The sequence below is a fragment of the Meriones unguiculatus genome, chromosome 5 (assembly GCF_030254825.1).
Source record: "Meriones unguiculatus strain TT.TT164.6M chromosome 5, Bangor_MerUng_6.1, whole genome shotgun sequence".
In the NCBI taxonomy this organism is placed as follows: Eukaryota; Metazoa; Chordata; class Mammalia; order Rodentia; family Muridae; genus Meriones; species Meriones unguiculatus.
In genome coordinates, this window is record NC_083353.1 from 1,429,839 (window position 1) to 1,446,639 (window position 16,801).

Genomic DNA, 16,801 nt, shown 5'->3' on the forward strand with positions numbered 1-16,801 from the left:
AGGGAAAAAAAATGCATGTGGCCTGTCTGAGCGGGTAAAGGCCCTTGTGGCCAAGTGTACCCACCAGAGATCCATCTCTGGAACCTACATGGTGGAAATAGAGAAATTTTCCTTCAAGTTGTCCTCTGACATGCATGCACACACTGTGGCATGGGCATACCCACATACATATACACAAATAAAGAAATGCAACTCAAAAACAAAAACAAAAACAAATAATATGTTGAGTTTGGTTGAAAAAAAAAAAATTAGGGTAAGAACAAATCCCAAATCTTGGAAATTGTAAAGTTGAGGAAAGAAATGTGTTGTTAGCTTTGCATTAATACCTTAAACTGCCAAAGCTTTGTATGTGTGATAGAAATGTTTCATTATCAAGGAGGAGACATTAAATCTGTGTATACATGATATGTGAAGGATACAGAATACCTACGGCTTAGTACCACCAAATTTAAAATAACCACTGGGTCTTGAGACACAACTCTAAGGGGAGACACTATTAGCAGAGTCTGGTATTTTCCTATATAATTTTAGAAAAGTATTAAATATTTAAGAATTAAATAATTCTATTCAATACTAAAAAAAATCTGGGCAGATAATCTTGGCTTACTAGCTTAGATTCTGTACCTATTTAAACTGTATTTATTACATGTTTTGGTATTACAATAGAAACTTATCAATCTGAATTGTGTTTAAAAGCTCAAAATTTCCCATTTCACTTCACTGTATGAAAAAACTTCAATGTTAAAGAATGCACTTTTCTATTTTATTTTCCTTTAAATATTACAGATAACCTATATTTGGGCTGGATAGATGGCTCAGAGGTTACTGGTTACTCTTCTAGTTCAATTCATTTGTTGAATTCCCAGCTACCACATGGTGGCTCACAACCATGGATAATGAGAACTGGTGCCCTCTTCTGGCATTCAGGCACACATGCAGGTAGAATGCTGTATGCATAATAAATAAATAAATATTAAAAAAAAAAAACCCAGCCTATATTTAAAAATAAGAGCTTTTTGGGGCTGGAGTGGTGACTCAGTGGTTAAGAGTATAGGCTGCTCTTACAGAGGACGCAGGCTTGATTCTAAGCACCCGCACAGTGGCTTGCAGCCTCCTGTAACTCCCGTTCCAGAGGATCTGATGCATTCTTCTAACCTCCATAGGGACCAGGCACTCATGTGGCAAACAAACATACATGAAGGCAAAACAGTCATACAATAAAAACATAAAACTACATATGTAAGAAAGCTGTACTCCCATGTGCTGTGCTTCATGTCTGCTAAAAGCGTGTAGGTCTCTAGTCCACTTAAGAGAGCTGTGTGTCCATGACACTTAACGTGAGACTGCACATAACTCAACTTGCACTCTCCCTGTGCCAAAAGCACGCTAGCTGATGCACTCCCCATTGTATTATATGCACACTAGCTGATGGTCCTGCTCCACGAATCCCACTAGTGTAAAAACTTCAAAGACTGCCAACTTGGCTGAGTCATAAGACTTCCCACTGCCCAAAGAGTAATACTTTCAACTAACACGCACGGGTAAAAGAAAAATAAAAATATCTTTAAAATTTTCAACTATCATTTTGTGTGTGGGGGGGGTGGGTTACCTACATATACGTCTCGTGACATGTGCCTGCAATGCCCCTAAAGATCAGAACAGGGTATCAGAGCCATTGGGATTGTAGTTATAGGCTGTTGTGAGCTGTCATGTGACTGCTAGGTATCAAGCGTGAGTTCTCTGAAAGAGCAGCCAGTACTCTTAATTGCTAAGTCATCTCCCCAGGCCCCAAATAAATAAATCTTAAAAAACAAAACAAAAACCCTCACTTCATTAGAACAACACTGAAACAGAAGATAGTTATGTCTTCACTTTACACATCCTTTAGCTGGGCTAGGGATGTAGCTCAGCAGTCCAGTGTGCACGTAGCCTAAATTCAATCCCCATCCCTCCCTACAGAGATTGGAGGCGTGGCATGACGGGACTGAGCCAGACGATTCACGAAGTTGAAGCCAGCCTGAGCAGGACCTTGTTTCAGAACCATAAAACAAAAATAATAATAACATATATATATATATATATATATATGGTTTAATAAGCAATCTCTTAGCTTAAAAGAGTTTAATTTTGAGATGGTCCCTTAAACCTTTAGTATTTTTAAATTTTTAACATTTTTATCAAAATGTGCTTATAAACAATATAAGCAGTTATCACAAAATCTTACCTTTTTATGAGATGACAAAATCAAAATATCCTTCAAACAGCCAAATGGCTTTGCTAAGTTGTAAATTTCTTCTGTAGAATATCCTTTATTAGGTAAATTAGAAATAAAAACTATGCTCATTTCCTCCATTTCCTTCAAAATAAATTAAGAAAGTGATTAGTATTTAACTTACATTTACTACTTCAGGAAAGCAAGATAAATCAGGAGACTGATGGGACCTAAAATTAAACGCAAATGCCCTTCGTGATGGCCTGAATGAGAAAGGCCCCTACAGCCTTACACATTTGAATGTTTGATACCAGTTAGACTGTTTGAGGACTAGGAGATATGGCCTTGTAGAAGGGGTTCACTCCAGGCCCAGCCTCGATCTCCATGCCTGCCCCGGGTGTCATCCTTCCCACCATAATGATCACAGACTAACCCTCTGAAACTGTAAGGAAGCCTCCAAATACTTTCTTTTATAAGTTGCCTTGGCCACAGTGTCTCAGGAACAGCGATAGAATAATAAAGACACCCTTAGGATTTGCAAACCTACAATCTTCAATTACACAGAATAGCTACAGTCCTAACATCTGTCACCTAGTCCAAGTCTGTCAGCCTCCTTTTGGCTCACTGTTTTAAAGCAGAAGTTCCTATCTCTGACTAGAGCCACTCTCCTTTCATTTACCGCCACCATGCCTGAGCCTTACAATGTGATGTGTACAGCTGGCACCCAAGCCAGTTGTGTCTTTTCTTCTTCCTGAACAACAATCACTCTTTAGGCAGTTATTTTTTTAAGCTTATTTATTTCTTTAAGATCCTTATACCATGAGTAAGTACTTTTATGTTTTATTTTGTTCCAGATCTACTTATACTCTTAATAAAATTTCTTATTATGCTAGGTTTTCCTTTTGTGGATAGTGAGAATTCTAGAGCCCCTAAGGTAAACTTGGTCTATTTTGACTGGGGGGAGAGAGGGAGGGAGGGAGGGAGGGAGGGAGGGAGGGAGGAAGGAAGGAAGGAAGGAAGGAAGGAAGGAAGGAAGGAAGGAAGGAAGGCCTGCAATGAGTTATAGCTTTAAAAACCAGGTTTCTCAGGTTTGTTTATATATGGCTCCTTCTAAAGAGCTTTACAGAGATGCTGTACTACCCTGACCCTATTAGACCAATGCTTAAAAATACTTTTCCTAAAGTAAGACATACTACTCGGTGATTTCTTACTGAGTAGATTATTAAATAAAAATAAATTGCAAATGAGAAATCTCAAATTTTAACCAATAAATCTAGGTGAATGAGATTTAGGATGCTCTCAAACATACAGGAAAATAAATGTCCTTCAAATAAATCAGAAATCTACTTGTTTTTCTAGTTCCAATAAGTAGTTATCTAACCCCAAACCTATTTTGCATACTCTCAGGAGAGTAATCTTCATAAACACACACATTTATCAAGATTTTTAAACCAACACCATACCTAAATAATTGAAAATTACTAAGAACTTTTGCCATGCCAAAAAGTGAAATACAGTTGTTCAGAGACTACTATGTAAATAAAATAAAAAAAACTGACCTTGCTCACTGGTTCACTTTCTGTGGCCTTCCAAGTACCTTAATACCAAAAATAGTGAAAACATAATTTTTAAAAGTTCATGCTATCTTCAAGATTTTACTTCATTCAATAATAAAATAAAGCAGTTATTTGAACGTGTATATGACTGACAAACGGTTAAAAAACCAGTAGGACATAGGTATAAAAGTGACAACAGCTTGTCTTCTCTTTTATTGAAAATATTCTTTTCTCAATCAATATATCCTGATTATAGTTTCTCCTACCTCTACTCCCTCTAGCTTCTCCCAACCTCACCTCCCATCCAGATGCATACTCTTTCTGTCTCTCATTAGAAAAGAACAGGCTTCTAAGAGAAAGCAACAAAATAAAATAAAATAAAATAAAATAAAATAAAGACAAAACAAAAAATATCACATCCAAGTTTGGAGAGAAGGAAAAGAGGCCAAGAAAAGGCACAAGAACCAGAGACCCACTCCATCACGCACTCAAGAGTATCCTAAAAACTCTAAACTGAACGCCATAATTTATACACAGAGGACATGGCCGCACTCCCCATACAGGCCCTGTGTGTGTTGTGCTTCAGTCTCATTGAGTCCACATGGGCTTTGCTCAGATGATTTAGAGAGCCTTGTTCTCCTGTGACACCAGCTTTTAAATCATGTATCACAGTTATTCCTCATGAGACTAAAACTTCAAAATGATACAGAGACAGTATAAATCTAAACTGTAATGTATTTCATTTGACCTGGGATTTGACCCTGGTATTAGATAAAACAACTTTTACACAAACAAGTAATACAACCAGAAGAACCTCTTCTCTTAAAAATACTTTCTTTCGGCTGGAGAGATGGCTCAGTGGTTAAGAGCACTGCCTGTTCTTTCAGAGGTCCTGAGTTCAATTCCCAGCAATTACATGGTGGCTCACAACCATCTATAACAGGATCTGATGGCCTATTCTGGTGAAGACAAAGCACTCATCTACACAAAATAAATAAATAAATACATTAAAAAAAATACTTTCTTTCAACTTTAAATACAAAGACCAAAATACAACTTCTACTGGCCTACCTGACATAGTTTCTTCAGCACTCTTCCCTGTGGCTTTGTCTTCCATACTAATCTCGATTTCAGAGTTTGCTGCACAAAATAGACTACTTTAATTTTCTAAGAAATTGCTAATATAACTAAACTAATGAGTCTGAACTAGAATTTAAGCTAGTAATTTCCTCACTTCAGTTTCTCTCATGCTACGAAAAATCTCTCTTTGGAAAACAAAGTAATCCTTTTGAGGCTGTGTGGTTGTGTGTGTGTGTGCGATGTGGAAGCTAGAGGTCAACATTAAATGTCTACCTCCATTGCTCTCAAAGCTTAATTTTTTGAGATAGGGTCTCACTGACACTAGATATCATCCAATCAGCTAGGATGGCATGCTAATGAGCTCCAGGAAATCCCTACATTATCTGTGATCACCCCCCCCAACCCAGCACTGGGATTACAGGTGTGTGCTATGCCTGGCTTTTATGTGGGTTGCTGGAAGCCAAAAACAGGTTTTCATGCTTGCAAACGGAATAGCCTTTTAAAAACTAAGCCATCTCCCAGGCCTCCCTTTGGGAATTTTAGAGAAAATTTTCAAAATATATCTTGAATACAAACCAAGAGGATCTAAAAAATAAACCACTGAGTGATAGCACATGGTTACCTGGTACAGTCACGGGTTTATTGGAGTCTTTGTTTTTGATATTCCCAGACTTTTTAGCTTCTAGAGACTTCTTTCCAGATTTTGCTTTTAAAAGTAGAATTAAACCATTATTCTAAGATTAAAGGCCTACTCATTTTACATATTTCATATTAATTATCTGAATAGCAATTTTATTACATATATTATTTATTTCCACCTTTTTACAAGTAATACTAAAAGCAAATTTAAGTTTTGACATATTTTATTGGCCTTAAATTCGTTCCAAGCTTAATAACCATGTAAGATATAGAATTTTAAAAAATACTTTTGAAATTTCTACAAAGGTTACTTGGAACCAAACTATTAGAAAATGTACTATTAAAAGGATCATGCTAATGTCCATGTACAATATTTAAGTGTTTCATTTCTTTATCAGGGAAAGTAATCTGTTTTAAAGTAACGAACATCAAATAAACTTTAAGCTGTGGAAGGGACTACAAAATGACAATTCTAACAAGAGGGAAAAAGGAAGGATCTAAACCATTTAAAGGGGGCAATGAAAGAGAAAACTATGAATATATTATTGTCAGACCATATAGTTATATAGATATATATAATACACAGTCATAAAATATAGTTAGAGAATATATACAGTATAAAAATGTATCTTTAATGGAAAATATTGTTAAAGAAGAAAGTACCAACAAATAAAAATCCTACATTGTAAATTTTAAATACTGAGGAATACTGAACTCTTCAAGATGTTATCAGATACTAGAAATTATTGTATGAATTCTAAACTTGTTTTCAACAATGTATCCTTTAAATTTGTAAAATTTATAAGCCTCTCTCCTCAGTTGTCTTACCTGTTTTGAAAGAAGCTTTACCTTTGGCAGCTACTGTAACCGCAGATTTTACAGAACCCGCTGATTTCCCTAAATTACAAAAGCTATAGTCAAAACTGTTTTACTTGATATAAAACTAGTATCAATCTCCAAAGAATCTCATTAAAAAACCAATATAAGAATAACATTTTATTCAAAACATAAAGTATTACCACATTTTGGGACATCTAGCAATGATAATTTCTTTTAGAGAGGGGTAGCTATCAGTTACTAGGAAGTAGGACTTAAGTTAAATATCTCTCAATGTATGAATCAACTAGAAGCTAAAATACAAAGTATGAGGACAAAAGCAATCTCATGTGTTCACTAGTGCCAAAAGCAATTGCTATGGAGGCTCTCAAGATATGATTCCCTGGATCACACTTGACTGACATGCATTTAACACACAAAGGTCACATAAAGATGGTTCCTACTTAATGTCCCATTTGAATAAGATCATTCAAATTGGTCTGATCGCTCAGTTTACCTACGCATCTATAACAGTTGCTTACTTTCCAAGATAATGATATTTATAAGCACAATAATCTACTGTAAAACAGAGAGGCAAAATCCTTTCTATTATTAAAAAAAAAAAAAAAAAAGCCAGGGCCAGATGTGGGATAGCTTCTTACTAGCTATTGTTCAAGAGGGCTCCAAAAGCTGTCAAAATGATATAGGCACTTGCTGGTTCCTCTTGGCTACCCACAATAACTAGATGGTAAGACATTATAGCTGAAGTCATCGCTTATCTTCATTACAAGAAATAAAGAAACTGGAACTGAACTGGAAAGTTTCTAACTCCTGGCTAGTTTCTCCTATCCCAGAAGGTACTCTGAAGGCTGCTTGCAGAGAAAAAGAATCAACATCTTTACCAGCTATGAAAACAACAAACGGTAATACAATCTTGGCAGATAGGATGTGCCTACTGATGCAACAGTGGCAAGTGTGTTATGAGAGTAGCCAACTGTTCTTTGGTTGAATTTGAGGCTCTCTCCACATGAGGAAATTCATACCTGGCACTGTAAACCAGGGCAAAAACTCATGCTGACGAGGTTTTCAGGGTCTAGAGGAAAACTAAATATTGTGTAGCTAAACTAACATGGCCCCAAACTACGTTATAAATGTTTATGTTTATTCCACAGGCAAATGCTACTTGGCCTTAATCAGAAAAGCTAGTATTTGCAATGGACATTGGTAAATGCAGAGACTCATGGCTACATCAGGTGATGAGAATAAGCAATGGCGACACTTACAACACCATCTAAGGCTCAGGAAAAACTGTAGAAGAGAATAATAGTCAAAGAATATAAGAGCCAGAAGATAGGGAGAAAGGCTATGAAATACTGTCTTTAGGGTATAAGACAGCTTCTGTAAACACTATTATCACACACAGCAGTTGATGTGGCCTTTAATGGCCTGCAAAAGACTGGGCCAGTCATTCATCAGTCATGAATCTGAAAGGGATTCAAAGGACCCTGGCCCTCCTCGCCAAACCAATGGCTATTGATGGATTCAATCACTGTCATCAGTTGTTTACCCACAGATGAGCCCACCAGGCTCCAAAGGACAGAACAAACTAAAACGAAAGAAAGACATGGATATAAGAAGAGACTTAGTTGGGGCGGGCGGTGCACACCTTTGATCCCAGCACTTGGGAGGCAGGGGCGAGCAGATCTCTTTTGAGTTTGAGGCCAGCATGGGTAACAGAGCAAGTTCGAGGACAGCTAGGGCTAGGTAGCTAAGGTTACCCAGAGAAGCCCTTTTTGAAAAACAAACAAAAAGGCAGACATACAGGAGTGGGAAAAAAATAGGAGGATGAACACAATGCATTTTATACACATAAAAATTGTCAAAAAACAAACTTAGTAGAAGTTATACATAGCAAGAAAGTAAAGAGAAAATGGGCAAGAATCAATTAGTACACTGAAATTGAATTACAAGTTAAACTGGTAACTTGGCATTACTGATTCTGTGCTCTTCTCCACACCCCTCTCTCCTCCACAAGGGTGGTAATTATTACAACTTTGTAACACAAACATTACAAAGATAGGTACATTACAACTATACTTTTAAAATTAAATCATATGAAAAGAGCCATTAACATCCATAAAGACAAATAATCTACACTCACCCGTTATACTCAGAGACAAGCAAAAGTATAATACAAGTGCCCTCTCATTATCTGCAGTTTTGTTATCCAAAGCTTTAATTACTCACTACCAACTGTTGAACTTCAAGTAGTTCAATGAGCCAGTATTAAACAGCAATTTTCAGAAAATGCACTTTCTAAATTTTAAATTGGGGGGAGGAGTCATCCTGAGACGTGGAGTGGACTCTGCAGCTGTCTAGCTTCATACAGCCTAGCATATACAGGACACACATGCTACCTGCACATTAGCTGTCTGCTATACCTTTGAGTCTTTTCTAAAAGGGTTTTTATTTATTATTTATACAGTGTTCTGCCTGCATATATGGCCACACCTTTGAGTTTTACAGTGATCCTTGTAACTCATGTATCTTGTAAGAAGGCATAAAGTACTTTCTTTCAAAAAAAAAGGGGGGGGGGAGAAGCCACTTTACATAAGTCACTTTATTTCTTACTGTGCCTAATTTAAAAATTAAACTTTATCATAGCCAGGTGTGGCACACCCCTTTAATCCCAGCACTCAACAGGCCAGAGGCATGCTGATCTCTTGAGTTTGAGGCCAGCCTGGTCTACTTACGAGTTCCAAGCGATCCTGGAATACACAGTAAGACCCTGTCTCAAAATCTCAATTCCAGATGTAAATGTATATATGAATATATGTACACATATATAAACATATATATTACAGATAAGACTAAACCACATATATTTGGACCTTTTCAAAGTGAGACTTTTACCATATGTCTTGGAATGTATGACTATATCCCTGTCCATAATGGGCAAATCCTGCACCAATCCTTCAGAGTTTGACACTTAATTAGTAAATTCTTAGTAATTTACAAGTTTGCTATTCTGAAACAAACTGAACCTCAGTAAGCCAGTGAAAAGATTTCTTTATGCATACCTGCTATGGTCACGGACAAGTCACTTTACCACTTCTATGAGAATACTACATATTTAAGGAAAGAATGCCTAGCATTTATTCCCAGCAGTTAAGGGCTGACTAATAGCTGTACTTCCCAGCCTAGTGATCTCCATTTGTGAGTCTCATAAACTTTAAATACAACTATTTGCTAAAATGAATGAAATTCCAAAATTTTTCCTAAAAATTTATGACCATCTCAGAAGACAGTCCAACTATTCCAGTTTCCCCTTTAGTACAAAGAAGGCAATTTAATATACTACGCTTATCTTGAATATTTCTAATATAACTGGTAATTAGCAGGAATAGGAAATTGAAAAAAAAATCCTGTTACTTAAAAACCCACTACAGTGAGCCAGGCATGGTGGTACACAGCTGTAATTCTAGCACTCAGGAGGTTGAGGGAGGAGGATCAGGATTCAAGGCCAGCCTCAACTACAAGGCAAATGCAGGGGCCCATTTAGGATATATACAATGCTGTTTCGAGTACTAACAACAAAAAACCCCACTATAGCTTATAAAAACTACCTGTGTGTTTATCTGGACAACATATTGACATATTAAAGATTTAGAGATTCGTGAAGATTAACATATAAGCCATTTTACAGGAAAAAAAAATCTGGTTGAAAAGAAACAATTTTTCCAAATACTAAGGTCTTTAAAGTCTCGGTAGAAACCCGAGACTTTATAAAAGAAAAGTTATCAGTGAAAGAGGAGGGAAAGAGCTGTGGTATCCATTCCAAGAAACACGTCTCCAGCTAAGGTATTATCTTCCATAGTTAAGATTAGAGCACTGGGAGCTAAATCTCATTCTGACTACTAATGACTATAAATTCTCAAAGATTAACACACATATTCAACATACTTTATCACATGAGATACAAGCCTATGTAATTCTTCAGCAAATTAGTTAGTGACTAGAATCCTAATAAAAATAGAGCTTCAAGATAGGCAGTAGCTCAATAGTAGAACACTTGCCTAGAACACACAAAGTTGTGCATTCAATCCCCAGAATTACAAGAAACAAATAAACAATATAAAACAACATACCTGTAAATTTGTTCACTTTGACTGTAGATGGCTTTATTTGTCCAGTTTTGGCTAAAATAATTAGAAAATGTATTTCAATAACACATTATAAACAACATTCAGATTCAGGTAAGAGCTAACCTTGGAATAACTTTCAAAGAGCACTGTCGCCTCCAATCCCTTCTGTCCTGGGATTTATTACTTAGAGAAATTCCTAGATATAGACAACTAAGCGTGTCAAAATGCACGCTTCTAATGTTGGGGAAGGTCTTAGCTGGTAATGTCCTTGCTCATATAAACATGAGGATCTGAGTTAGAGCCCCCAAAAAATTATGAGTATGGTGGCACACATTTCTAACCCCAGCCCTGGAAAGCAGGCAAACGGGTGAGTTCAACATCAAGTGACAGTCTCAAAGGAGGACACGATTCCTGAGGATGAGACCTGAAGGTGTCAGAGATTCCAACGCAGGCACATGCAAATGTGTTCACACATGCACGAAAAGGTTTCCTCCCTTCTTTCACTTAGTAAAATTTAATAATATTAAACTTTCCTTCAGAAAAACCATACAAACAGTTCCATTAATATTAATGAACAGTTGGGTGGACTCTATTTCCATACTAACAAAGTATTATCAAGTCATCAGGCCTTCCTGGTAGCCGTCTTTCACTGTAAGTAGGACTCTGACTTAATTTTTCTTTAATTACAGAGAGCTATATAAAATTTCATATTTAAAAGTCTCTTATAAGACAGGTGTGGTGGTTAACACCTTTAATCTCAGCACTAGGGAAGCAGAGGTAGGAGGATCTGTGAGTCTGAGGTCAGCCTAGTCTACCTAGTGAGTTCTAGGATAGCCAAGGCTATGTAGAGAGAGTCTGTCTTAAAAATAAAACAACAATAAAAACAAACCAAAAGGAGCTGCCTTTGGATCACCACTATTCAGTGTTCAGTAAATAATGCCTTTCTAATGCCATTTTTTCAAGAAGTTTCTGTGAAAATGACAAAATACATCACTTGAGTGAATTTTAAAAGTTAACAATTTTGGTCTAGAGAAGTGGCTTAGTGGATAAAAGTGTCTATCTTACAAATATGAGGATCTGAATTCAGGGCCCATGTAAAGTTGGATACAATAGCATTCATCTGTAATCCCAGCATGCCTGAGGCAAACTGGAAGAAAGACAGAAGACTCCTCAGAAGCTCAAGGGTCAACTAGTCTGGAATACACAAACAGTGAACAACAAGAAAATCTGCCTCAAAACAAGAAAAAAAAAAAAAAATCAAGGATCAATATTTGAGGGTCTCCTCTGACTTCTACATAAAGTTTATAACTTACCAGAAGATGCTGAAGCAACAGTTTCATTGATTTTTGAAGCATCTGTCTCTTTTCTATTAAAAAAAAATATACAAACCACTAAAAAGTAATTCTAAGTTCTACAAATTTCTAAAACTGAAGTGTTTAAGAAAAATTAAATGCACATTTTATAATCATGCACAATTTTATAATCACAGTGGTTAAAGATGTAGTCTTAAAAATGTTATACACAGACACATTAATTTTTCATATGAAAACCACAAATTCACTTACTTTAAAGCAGATCCAAGTGATTTCTTGGAATCTGAAGGTTTCTTTCTCATTTCTTTGTTCTAAGAAGGAAATATATTTAGAACAAAAAATTACTTTCCTCAACTAAAAAAGTCATTTTAGACAATATAGAAAAATATATAGAGTTCAATGATGAAAACATTCAAATCTTTCTATTCTGAAGTATAAAGTGCTTATTATCCTTTTCTATCTCTATTTTCTTCAATTTGTGATCATATTTTGGTCATTACAACAGCTTCAGAAGGGCCTCTGATTTTGTCTTCCCTTTCCACATGCCCACATTCTTTCAACAATATAAAATGAGATTGAACTTGCTACTCCTACTCTTAAAACATCGGACCATGCTCAAGGAAAAAGAACAGTCCTGTAGTCTCACCTTTCTGTGTGGTGTACACACAAAGATCTCTAGGTGATGAAACTACATAGTATGAGAGCACAGGTTTCACTATGCATATACACTTGACGGCTGACTGTATAGATTGGTTACAATGAGAGATTAATGATAATAACAGAACACAATATGTAATTACAGTAACATGGTGTGGTCTCTCAAGACATCATACTGTTCTTTTTACTTCAAAGAAGTAGTTCATGACTTGTTTGGCATATAGACCACCAACATATACTCTAAGTACACACCTGAGCAAAGTAAGAATTACTTGAATAAACGCACCATGGGCTTCTTAGGGGGATGGTGCATGCCTTCAATCCCAGCACTCACAGGAGGTAGGGGATAGGGGCTAAGGGACAGTGGTTAGGGGACAGTAGGCAGGAGTAGGCTGATCTCTGTGAGTTGGAGGCCAGCTGGTGTAGAGTAGAACTCACCAGATCTACATAATGAAATATTATCTCAAAAGGTACCACAGGGTGATATGCAAGATTCCAAAGGAGAGAAGCAACCAACCTAGCTATGATACTTATGAACTACAACAATAAACAGCCTAGCACAATAACCCTAAGACTGCAGTAGTGGCATGCATATTTTGGCAGTAACTTAACAGTTCTCTAAATGGACTTAAGACCCACTCAACAAGATGAAAACCATGTCTAATACTGGATATATCCATAGATAAATGTAGCCCCCACCCTAAATCAAGGAAACTTTTTTTTTGCAACATACAAGACCATTACAGAAAACAACAACCAATCAAAATGCAGAGTTGTAGAACCCAGTTCCAATGGACACATCTAGAAAACACTCCAGCACCTAAGGCTCAGGGAATGTATCAGTAGTGGAAGTAGAAGGAAAGATTGTAAGAGTCAGAAGAACAGGGAGTTTGCTGTGAGATTATGTCACCTAGTAATGTTAGAAGCCACACTCATAAAATCTCACCAACATGCCACCAATAGACATGTTCAAGTGGGGGAATGGGGGTAGGAGAACTCACAAGGACTCTACCATGTACAAGGAACTGTAGGCAACTACAGAATGCTGAGAATGTAAGAATAGTCTTCTCTGGAAAGAGTACACCAACTGGCTATCCAATAACAAATGGTCAGCCCCGAAACATACGTAGGAGTAAAATATTACACAAACTGAGCAGGCTGTATTTAGGAATATATGTATGTAACTGCAAAAGTAGTCACGAATTTGAGAGTATATGGGAGGGTTTGAAGGGAAGAAAGGGAAGGGAGAAATTATGCAAGTGTATTGTAATCTAAAAAATCATGAACTCTCGAAAGCAAACATGAAAACAGAGACCACTACATCATGTATATGCTAGACAGAAGGGTTCTTCACATCTTAGCAGGGTAAAGCCAGACAGTTGTGAACGTTATACTACTCCATCTAAAACATATGGAATATCTATTTTAGAAATTCCCAGTTAATACTTTTATATCACAGTTGGCCCTGGGTAACCAAAGCTACAGAAAATGAAATTCAAAATAAAGGGCCAAAGATAATAGACTCTTAAAGAGTTTATATTACATATTCCAACTACTTTAGGTCAACAAGATGGTTTAGTGGGTAAAAGGTCTTACTGAACAAACCTAACTACTTTGATTCCCAGATTCCAGGCAGAAAGAGGAGAACCAATTCTTGAAAGTTTTCCTCTGCCCTTCATATATACATGTGCCCGTATTTATATGTACATCAGAACACAGAAATAATAAGTAAAATTTAAATTTACAATATAAAATTTGGGGCTCAGTAGTTAAGGGTACTTCTGGCTGCTCTAGAAGACTCCCACGTAGCAGCTCACAACTGTTTGTAAGTCCAGTTCCAGCAGGATCTGATACCCTTTTCTGGCCTCCCAGGGTATCAGGCATGCACATGGTGCACATACACAGACTAATTTTTAATTAAAAATTTAAAAATATCCACATAAAAACTTGTTAAAATAAACACAAAATGTAAATAAACTGTATCTCTCAATTGATGTAATTATATAAAAGCATAATAGAAACTCAACAGTCAAATCTCAGTATTCACAGAGAATCTAGACAGATTATAAAACTACTTCAAAATTAAACCAAAATGGGGCTGATGGGATGACTACCAACCCTGATGCCTGAGCTTGAGTCTCAGGATTCACAAAGTAAGAAAGGACTAAATCCCACAAGTTGTCTTTTATTTTCAGGCGCATGTGTATTCACACATACACACATACAATCAAGGTCCACCTAAATAAAGAACAAAGAAAAGAACTCTACCAGAAAGACAAGAGTTGTAGCTATAATAGTTTAAAACTACATAGTAATACCATTAAATAGTTATAATTATACAACAAAATAATTTCAAACATATCTATGCACATAGAATAGTTTGTATATACACAGCCTTTCAAACTGGTGAGGAGAGGTAAGTTAGGCACAGTTTTTGGGTTCAAGTCCCTACCTATTTTTTGGAAATTATACTGACCTCAACCAAATTATACATTATATATACAATACACATATACAATATATATTATATATTATACATATACAATATATATTACACATATATTATACATTATATATACAATATATATATACAATATATATTATACATTATATGTATAATTTATTATATAGTGTTACATAATATTTTTTATTATTATATATTATAGCATATGTTAGCAAGAAAAGAGTGAGAGTTTTTTTGGCACTGAAATAAAGATGATCTTATAAAACATGACAAGTGAAAAAAACAAAATCCACAGAAGAAAAAACAAATGCTCTTAACCTCTGAGCCATCTCTCCAGCCAAAACAGAAAAAACAAAAACAAAAAAAACAAATGCACTCAAGCATATGGCAATCAAAATTATTTTTACACTTATTTTGTTTATTGTGTGTCTTCTGTGTGTTTGCCTGTTCCACAGCACAGTTCCTTTGGCATTTCAAAGGGCACCTTCACAAGCTGGTTGTTTCTTTCATCCGTTCACCATAGGCGTTACAGAAACTGAACTTTGGTCACCATGGTTAGTGGTAAGTGACTAAAGTTACTGAGCCATCTTACTGGCTTATTTCCAGAATATGGAAATTTAAAATATCATATATATATATACATATATATGAAAAAGATATATATTATTACACACATATGCATGAAGCAACATACTGAAGACAATACTTCCTACATAGAATATAGAATACTAAATTAGTATCAAGGAAGAAACACCTGTAATTGAATTTATTCATCTGAAGTCAAAAACACTGTAAAAAGATGCACGTGGTGGTTGATGCCTATAACAGCATCATGGAAGCTGAAGCAGAGGGAAAGGAATTGAGTTCCTGTCAGGAGTTGAGGTCCTCAACAGAAGTTAAGGTCAACTTGGGCTATTTCCTCCAAATCAACAAAAATACCATTAAAAATAGGAAGATAAAGGCAATTTAATAAATGAGTTTTAGTATAGACAGTTAATAATAATTTTTTAAATAATGCAGCATGTTTATACTAGATTTTTAAACTGCAAAGATTAAGATTGTGCTACAAGTTTTCCAGGTCATATGAATCACACAAGTGAAAATGACTGCAGCTGCTCCAGGTGATACACTAATTCCTGCATTCTTTACCCAGTAACTGTTCTGGTATGTACAATCATAAATACAAAAGGGTGGGGCTAGAGAGGTGGCTCAGTGGTTAAGAATACTGTCTGCTCTTCCAAAAGACCCAGGTTCAATTCCCAGCACCCACATGGCAGCTCACAACTGTCTGCAATGCCAATTCCAAAGGATCTGACACCTTCACACTAATGTACATAAAATAAAATTAAGAAGACACATTCCCTTAAAAAAAAAAACACACACACACAAAAGTGTGGCCTATAAGAGTCATAAGGCATTAACATAAGGAATTGGCAAGATAATCATTATACATCACTCAACACAACACAGAAATAAAAAAAAAAAAAGAAAATCTCAATTACTTTTAAGATATAAATTACTGCTGACTAAGGGATATGAGTTAATGAATCTCTAAAGAAGGCATACTACAGCAATTCAAAAATTAAATTATAAAAACAGGTATAACTAAAACTAAACTTACTGCAAATTTCTAAATAATTTTCTAAATATTATCTATGGACATTTAAACATAGAAAACGGTCTAGAAAAACTAAACTCAAACATTGATATTTCTAAAAAAAAAAAAAAGGGGGGGGGGCTCCAGAGACCAGAACAGATTATGCTGGTGTAAAGCTGGAAACCTGTAAGCCTATTACCCGTTTCAGAAACAAAGGATTACCTGTAAACAAAAGAGAAGGTTTAAGAATTGGAAAAACTAGTTATGGGGACTTTCGCAATGCTGTCAATATTCTATTCTGCAACTGGAGTAGCAATTTTAG

The 16,801-nt window shown here is 35.9% G+C and overlaps 1 protein-coding gene across 10 annotated transcripts in view; it reads right to left on the reverse strand.

Moving 5' to 3' along the window:
* Positions 1-16,801, reverse strand: part of Znf638 (zinc finger protein 638) — a 118,114-nt gene that overhangs the window by 21,826 nt on the left and 79,487 nt on the right. For 6 of the 10 annotated variants that reach the window (XM_060383447.1, XM_060383450.1, XM_060383449.1 and 3 more), the window contains 8 exons: positions 12,014-12,072; positions 11,762-11,814; positions 10,452-10,502; positions 6,316-6,384; positions 5,471-5,554; positions 4,840-4,908; positions 3,772-3,809; positions 2,225-2,356 (listed from right to left, as the gene is read on the reverse strand). In XM_060383447.1, coding sequence (XP_060239430.1) covers positions 2,225-2,356; positions 3,772-3,809; positions 4,840-4,908; positions 5,471-5,554; positions 6,316-6,384; positions 10,452-10,502; positions 11,762-11,814; positions 12,014-12,072 — 555 coding nt within the window. The remainder of the gene's footprint in view (positions 1-2,224; positions 2,357-3,771; positions 3,810-4,839; positions 4,909-5,470; positions 5,555-6,315; positions 6,385-10,451; positions 10,503-11,761; positions 11,815-12,013; positions 12,073-16,801) is intronic. The other 4 variants (XM_060383454.1, XM_060383451.1, XM_060383448.1 and 1 more) reach the window with 3 other exon arrangements.